The 8,319-nt window shown below is 56.5% G+C and overlaps 1 protein-coding gene across 3 annotated transcripts in view; it reads right to left on the bottom strand.

The window, feature by feature from the left end:
- Positions 1-1,765: 1,765 nt before the first annotated feature.
- ILDR2 (immunoglobulin like domain containing receptor 2) overlaps positions 1,766-8,319 on the bottom strand; it is a 59,743-nt gene continuing 53,189 nt past the window's right edge. For all 3 annotated transcript variants that reach the window (XM_070396263.1, XM_070396265.1, XM_070396264.1), the window contains 2 exons: positions 6,904-7,504; positions 1,766-6,419 (listed from right to left, as the gene is read on the bottom strand). In XM_070396263.1, the coding sequence (XP_070252364.1) occupies positions 6,384-6,419; positions 6,904-7,504 (637 nt within the window). In that variant the 3' untranslated portion in view covers positions 1,766-6,383. The remainder of the gene's footprint in view (positions 6,420-6,903; positions 7,505-8,319) is intronic.

Here is an 8,319-nt window from a genome sequence, read left to right as displayed (position 1 = left end):
AAGCATGAGTGACAGCAAAAGTAACGAACTTCAAACTTAGACCCAAAAACACTGCTGATTTTGGCACCACTGAGTATAATAATAAAAGTGTAATATGCTAATTAGACCAGATGTCCTTCCGGACAAAGCCAGGGCTGCGAGGGTGGGTCCCAGGTGCCAGAGGGAAGCCGGTGCTGGCAACCAGCTTCCCTCTGGCAACTACTCTTGCACAAATTTCATGCATTGGGCCTCTAGCAAAATATAAAATTAGTGCGTTTAATATATTCAAAGAAATAAGAATTTTATACAGGAGTAAAAAGCAAGATGCTTTCAACAATGACCATGCAGATTTGAAAAAAACACCTAAATTGAAATTTTAAAAATGAAAAACATACTAATTAAAATTAAAACTGGAAGAAGATTAGAGCAAACTGAAGAGAGAAGTAGGGAACTGGAAGATGAACTTGAAGAACACAATACAAATAGACAAAGAGATGGAAAATGCAAAAGGTAGATTAAGCAACATGTAGCATAGAATGAGAAGGTCTGACATACATTTAATTGCAATTCTCAATCAGAGTTTAAAGAGAAGAAATATTTCATATGTTAGTAGCTGAGAGTTTTCAATACTGATGGCAAATACAATCCACAGATTTAGGAAGCACAACAGATCCCAATCTGAATAGATTTTTAAAAAATTCACAGCTGGTCACATGTTATTTAAACCAAAGAACACTGGAGACAAAAAGAAAATCTTAAAAACAGCCAGAGAGACGAGACAGATCACTTACAAAGCAAGGATAATTCGGTCGGTAACTAACTTCTCAAAACAACCAACCACAAAAGTCAGAGGGAGTGGGGTGATGACAGGAGGTAACTATTAATCTAAAGTGGTATGCTCAGTGAAATTATCTTTCAAGAACAAGAATGACGTAAAAACTTGGGTTTTTTGATAAACAAGAACTAGTCGAGCATGGTACCCATAAACTATCACTAAAGACTTCCTTCAGAAAGAAGGGGGAAGACCTCAAAAGAAGATACAAAACGCAGGAAGAAATGACGTGTAGAAGAACAAGGAGGTGATTCTAAAACACTTTCTAAACCAAATCCACTATTTTATAAAGCGAAAGAGCAAGATGGGATTAAAACAACGGGCCAAACAGCAGAAAGTCTGGAGGAGGGAATCAGAGTGCAACACTATTTGAGTCCATCTTTAAGGCAAATCTGCAGGTGAACATAATGAAGTTAACTGCTTGATAAAGAACTGAGCCCAGATGCTTCAAGCAAGGACAGGTTTTCTGTTCGCCCAGGACCCTGGGACCTGCAACGCCAGAGCCTGGAGGGAGGGTCAGCGGTTCCCTGATGTACGTGTCGCTTCTTTCGCCAACACGTTTTAAGATGCCTCCTCCTCCTCAGGGTGCTGTGGAGTTCCTCAGATCTCTTCAGAACATGCCCTCCCAGGAACTGCTTCCTTCCTCACTTCCCCAAATGCCACTTCTCGCAGGTGCCCCTCTGACAACGGGCTGAGCGCCACCCACTGTGCAGCTTTCCAGCTTCCCTCTCCTGAGGCGGGCAGTCTGCGCAGAGGCATGGCGATGCTCATACAAACCTGTGAAACACGCTGTGCTCCCCCCGGCCCACGGCAGCGACCGATTCCGCTGTCACGGGGCTTAAAGCAACCGGAGACAGCGTAGAGCGTGAGTTCCTCCTGCGGGTCACTGACTGTCAGGTCATGATCAGATGTAGTTGTGTTCATCATGAGTCTTGACCACGCACGGAGGTGAAAAATGCTTTATTTCACAGTTTAAAACATTACAATGCAATTCGCTCTGTATATTTGACACTGAAAAGAAGTCCCGGGCAACAGACAGACAGACAGTTCAGTTTCGATGCCACAGACGAGGCACAAAAACGAACAGGTAGGTGAGGAGGGCAGCACCTTCCTCAGCCTCCGTCCCTTCTCCTTCCTCCCGCAGGAGGCTCTCGGGCAGCGTGGACACCTTCGCCCACACAGCGGTGCTCCCGGAAGCCACGCTGAGGGGCTCCTCTCGTTCAGCCTTCCCGGGAGCAGGTCCAGCCCCACCAGCCAACCACCACCACGCAGAGGAACCGCGCTGCCTCCCTCGGTATCTGGCCTCTTCCTTCTACTGAAAATCCCAAATGAGGGAAGTGGCAGGCAGTTAGATCCTAAGCAGGTCACCCCCAAGGCCCGGAAATCTGAGTCTCAAATTTGTACTTTGGCTCAGAAATCCGTCTTCAAGGAGGAGTCTAAAATCTGTGACACAGTTATCCAGGCGCCCCCAGCACGGGGCGAGGCCGAGTCCCCGGCACATCAGCAGTCGCTGGGCAGTGCCCGGGGAGGACGGGCAGCGTGTCTGTGCTCACGGCTTCCCTCCACGGCGCCAGGTCGTGGGCCTCGAGTTCAGGACTCCTGCCACCGTGCTCGGCGGGCGGTACGGAGGGTCAGCCAGACCCCAGGCCCTCAAGAGTCGCAGGAACTGGAAAGAACCCTAGACAGACAGTCCGTGGGCCTGGCTCTGGGCTTTTAAAAGCTCCTTTTCAACCTCTTTCCCTTTGTTTGAGGGACCCCAGCATCCCCCCAGCCTCTCACAGACCCATGAAACAGGGCATGTGGAAGTGGCCCGTAAACAGCAACACCCTGAGCATCAGGCAAATATTAGAACCCCCTTCTCCCCACCCCGGCAGGGGGAGCCCAGGCGGCTGCTTGCAGCAGCTCACGAGTGTCCTCGGCCCACTCGCATGTCCAGAGCCCCCAACTCTGAGCCTCATTGATCAGCTTCCTGGGAGGTCAGAGGGGGATCCTGGCAGGAAAAGGTAGGCCTTTGAAGCACCTGGACCCCATGTTGGTCAATTTGGATCCCTACACCCAGGTCACTTTCAAACTCCTGTCAGGTTCAGGCAGGACCCTGGGTTGGGAGGATGGGTCGTGTAGATTTGCTGCTTCTTGCCCACCCCACATGCAGCAGTCGAGTCATCGGTGTGGGCAGGCGGTTTTGGGAATCGTGGATCCAGCAGAGAAGACCTAAGGCTTGGCGTCCGGAGACCAGATTCCGCGTGACTTCACCAATGGGCGACGGTGTACTTCTCCATCGCGAAAGCCGAGGCTGCGGCCTCCGGCAGAGGCGGCCTGAGTCTAGTCCAGGAGCCGTGTGAGTGTTTGAGACGATGAGTAGTAGCACTGACGGTGTGGCGAGGTGTTTTGCCCATGGAGTGCCTGGGGGTGAGTGGCAGCCCCTCCAACCCCTGTGCCAGGGGCAGACTGAGGCTCAGGAGATGAGGCCCGTCTCCTCTGTAAGACTTTCTGCATCAGGAGGGTGGCCGGCAGCACTGGAGGCTGCGGAACGGAGCCGGAGCAGCCAGGACAGCGCTCCGTGAGCACGCGTGGGCGGGACAGCTGGCATGCAGTCAGCTCCGTGACAAACGTCCCCGGCTTCCTAAGGAGTCTCTGCATGGCCCAGAGACGCAGTTCATCTACCAGGGGACACTCTGCCACCTGCATCCACGTGCCCTTAACACGTCCCCGACTCACTGTGACTCACAGGCAAACACAGCAGCTCACCCATCATCCCATGGGCCCTCTGCCTCCCCCTCCCTCTCCCAGGTCCCCTTTCTTTATTAACATTGGCTTTTCCCATCACTGAGAATATCATGAACTAAGATGGATGGACACACAAACAACTAAAATATCAAAATATACCCATTTAAATAAAAAACACACACTTTAATTTCCGGGTCTGCTGTCACTTATCCATAGCAGTGCTTCACATGATGTGCAACGGACCTCCCAGTTCATTCTTGGGCATGTCCTGTTTCCCCAGGTCCCAGTGGACAGAGACCAGTCTCACACCAGACTGGCTTTGTGACCCAGGAAGCCCGGGAAGGAAGCTGGGCCAGCCCTTCCTCTGAGGACACACGACTCAGGAGAGCAGGAGCAAGGGTGGGCCAGGAAGCCTGGGCACCGATGGCACCTCTGCCTTCCCTTGTCCGTCAGCCTCACCTCCTGCCCACGTACCCAGAAGCGACTGTCTTCTCTCTTCCCTGAAGGCCTTGACATCTCAGGCACTCTACAGACAAGCTGGCCCAGCCCCGGTTACTGCATGTCTGTCACTGCCTGCACCTGTGTCGTCCTTGGACTTGCAGGTTTCCAATTTTAGTCCTTTCCCACTGCCTCCTCCACCGTCACCCAAGCCAGAGTGCCCGGCTCGGAGCAGCAGTGTGTGGGGGCTCTGTGGTGGGCGTGGGGGGCTCTTTGGTGGCGAGAAGCCTGATTCAGGGTGCGGATGAAGAGATAATAGCGCCCGCAGCTACCGATGTTCTCCAAGATTGCCTGAGCACGTCGACTCCAAAGCTGGAGACTAAGAAAGGGTATTTTAATCATCTTTTCCATCTGAAGCAGGGCCCAAATGGACAGACTAGACCTAGGCTTTTGGAGGCCAGGGACAGCAGCACGTCTAAGACTCAGCACCAGGGTTATGGCTCATGTCTTCCAGCCCTTGGAAGTGCCAGCACTGGGCTGAACTGTCCGCCTGGGTCCTCTCGGACAGGCCAGAGCCACCGACGAGTCCTTGGTAGCCCAGTTCTCCAAGCAATGATATCAACCCATCCACTGGCCCGCACCCAGCCACTTCTTCGTTTCATTGCACACGTACGACTGTTTTGGCAAAACCTGATGCAAATAGACTGGTCCTCTGAGAATGAGGCCCAGCTCCAGTCAGGTGGCCCTGGAGAAGCCCAAGGAGATGCTGAAGAAGGAAGCTGTCCAGGGAGCCACAGGTACAGGATGGACCCGTGTGGCAGGCGAGCACCCTCCAGGGATTGGACCCAACCACGAGTCCTGCCATTGGCCAAAGTCTGTCAAAGGAAGTGGAGGCTATGAGACACTCAAGGCTGGATGGAGTCAGGGATTCAGGGCTGGACAGTGAAGCAAGATGATGATGAACATGTAAAGAGAGCAAGGTCTCATGCCTTGAGTAGGAGTCAGCGATGCGGGCTCGCTCACTGGCGATTCTTCTGCTGGTCTTAGCTGGGCTCCCTCATGTCTGCAATCAGAGAGGGGGAGGGGGAACTGGGTCCTTTCTCCCATCACGCAGCGGGACAGCCCGGCTCCTTCCCCTGGTGGTAACTGCCAGGTCCCAAGAACAGCAAGAGAGAGCAGTCCCATGCCCAAGGATTTCCCGTCTCGCTTGTGTCACATTCATTACTGGGCCACCAGCCCAATCACATGACCTGGCCATGCCAGATTCCAGGGTGGAGAGGCAGACTTCACTTCTGGGTGAGAAGGAAAGTGCAGCCATTTTTTTCAATTTACACAAATTACAAAACCCAGAGTGATCTATTGGGAGGCAGACCTGTCATTTCGGCCATGGTGGGGACAGGAAGTGCTCCTCCAGAAGCAGCGTCCCTTGTCTCCCAAAGCGTCTGGAGTGGCCACACAGTGAGGCCAAGGTGCGTGGGCACGTCTCCGGGTCCTGGAACAGCAGAGCTGCTGTGGCAGAAACTACGCATGGCAAACGCAGTACAAACCCAGGGAGATCACGTGCAGTTCGGGAGGGAAATGGCCCATATTCCAAGTGCGAGAACATGCATTCTTTTCTCTTCACTCCATTACTGCATCCTCTCCTTTCGCTCCCGCGTCTCCTGCATGTGCAGATGTGGAGCATTTATCAAAAAGCCTGTCGGCATGTGGAGGGAGGCGGGGCTCTGTGTGGCCCCAGCTCTTGTCCAAGACTCAGGCGTGTGCAGCAGAGAGAGAAAAAGCAGCTTATGTCCTCAGAATGGAAAAGGAACCCACTTAGCTTTCCAAACAGGTATATACTCTCTTTCGTGTTGTTCCAACAACAAATTGAAGTCATTTCTGCCATGCGCTCACTCACAGCTTCTGACTTCAGTGTAACTGCAGTCGCTGAGTAGTGACGAGGAGGAGATGGGATCACACGTATACTTAGCCGGAAGCTCTCCCGTCGTCAGCAGAAGGCCTTCTGATAGCAGTAATAAGTTCTGCTGCCTCTCAGCACAGCCAGGAGGCACGGAAATGCGTGCTGGAGGCAGCGGCATTCCTGGAGCTTGGCGTCCCCAGCTCACTCCTGTCAGACTTGGAAAGAATCCTGGTTCGGCTAAGGAGACTGGGCGGGCGAGCAATGCGCGTGTGGAACGTTCCTGCACGCAGTCACTCCCATGGCGATTTCTCAAACTGGTCACATGGTACTGAGGTTTGGAATCAGCCTCGCTCAGGCTTCCCCCATCCCTGGCCAAAGCAAAGATCAGCAAACCTTCCAAGGTGGCGGCCGGAGAAGGTCCCGGGGCCTGCTGGCGCTTGGATTTGTGTCTTGTCCCCATTGTCCACTTCTAATCCTCGTCATCCAGAGAAATGTCTCGAACAAACATCAGACCACAAGGGACATCCTGGTTGGAAAGTCATTCTGGAGAAGAGCAGAAAGAACCCAGCATGAGACCACACATTGTTTCGAGACTCAGCGCAACAGGTGGTTCCGCGGGCACAGTCCACAGCCTGGCCCGAGCCTGGCACCCTCGCCCCTAAGGGATGCACTCATAGGCTGGGGAGGGGTGGGCATACACGCATGTGCAGGAAGTTCTGCACGCAGGCCTCCCAGCCCATGTAAGGCACCTAGAATCCCTGAACTGCTTGTTAGAGATGCTCACTAACGATTCCACCTCTCCTTCCACACACCTGCGCGCCTGCCTCTCCAGCCACCCAGGCCCCCTGCCTACTCACGCCCCCATACCCCCCCTCGTCGCAGGGAGAGGGAGGGGGGACTAGCCCGGCACCCAAGTTCCCTGCAGCGGGCCCCTCCCTCCGTGTCTGGGCCGCCTGCTCTGCCCCCTCCTCTGGCCGCCCCAGCCTGGACAGGCCCTGCCCAGCCTCACCCCAACCCTGGCCCTCACCGGCTTCTTGGCGGGCTCCTTCTTCCGCCGCTTCTCCGAGGAGCCGTGCGCCGACAGGTCGCGGCCGCGGTGGGACGGCGCCCGGCTCAGCTCGAGCTCGCTGTAGGGCGGCAGCGTGTCCTCGGCCGAGTCCCCCTCGTCGCTGCCCCGCGGAGCGCGCGCCCGGTAGGTGGCCGGCGGGGACCAGGCGTAGTAGGGGGCGCCGCGCCGGGCCGGGGTCTCCAGGCTGCCCCCGCGGCCCGGGCGCTCACAGGCGGCGGGCAGGCTCACCAGCCGGGGCAGCGGGGCGGCCTCGGGGGTCCAGGCGCGCTCGGCCTCGGCGGGGGGCTCGCGGCTGTGGCTCCGCGCCCCGAAGTACCGCTCCGGCGAGTAGCCCTCGGGTGGGTACCCCTCGGGCGGGCCGTCCCCAAAGAGCCCCCCACGCGCCCGCGACTCCGAGCGCTCGAAGCGGCCCCCGGCCCGTGCGTCCAGGCCGCCCTCCGCCGCCCGGCGGGACCGCGCGTAGGAGTCGGCGAAGGCGGCCAGCTCGTCCATGGACACGGCCGGCACCCCCGTGGCGAAGCTCTTGCGCGACAGCATCTCGGACTTGGAGCGCTGTTGGCTGCGGGAGAGGGACGGGGTCAGGCGCCCGGAAGGCCAGGGACACGGTCTGCCTGCGCCTGGGGACCTGCTGGGAGCCCGGCCACCTCTCGGGGCAGGTTCCTCACAGTGAGCGGCGGCGGCGTGTCCGCCTCGGGTCGGTGCGGAGCGTCACAATGGAGCTCAGTGCGTAGCGTCACAGTGGGGCTCGGGGGCTGGTGTGGAGCACGACAGTGGGGCTGGCGGGTCGGTGCGGAGCATGACAGTGGGGCTCGGGGGTCGGTGCGGAGCGTCACAGGGGGGCTCAGTGGGTGGAGCTTTGTGAGCCACAGGGTGGGGCCTCTCGAGCGTTATCACTGACCTCTGGCTGGCAGCTCGAGCCACTGCCACACCTCAGCTCCCTGGGTACAGGGGTGGCTGGCAGTTCACACGGCTGCGGCCCAAGGAGCCCTGTGATACTCGGTGATGAACAGGCCTTGTCCTCCCTCCACCTGACTGACAGGTTCCTCTTGGGCGCAGGCCCAGGGGCCCACATTGATAAGGGGGAGAAAGGCACTGCCCCTCAAGGGAGAGGGCAGGTGAGTGAGGAAGGCGCCCCAGTGGGAAGGCCCCACACCTGGGCCTCCTGCATTCACTGGCTGTGTGACCCGGGGTGAGTCCCTGGCCTCCCTGTGAGATCCAGTGTCTGCGAGTTAAAATGGGGACATGAACGGTACCTGCCTGTAGAGTTATGACAATCAGACGCAACAGTATAACGTGTTTGGCATTTTACCTTTCACGTAAAAAATGAGCAGAAAGGGTGGAGCTGATGGGTGGGGTATTGTAGAGGCCACAGGA

Source organism: Myotis yumanensis, unplaced genomic scaffold (genome assembly GCF_028538775.1).
Source record: "Myotis yumanensis isolate MYYU_CA2020_CCGP unplaced genomic scaffold, mMyoYum1.0.hap1 SCAF_17, whole genome shotgun sequence".
Classification (NCBI taxonomy): Eukaryota; Metazoa; Chordata; class Mammalia; order Chiroptera; family Vespertilionidae; genus Myotis; species Myotis yumanensis.
This window is presented reverse-complemented; position numbering and strand designations above follow the sequence as displayed.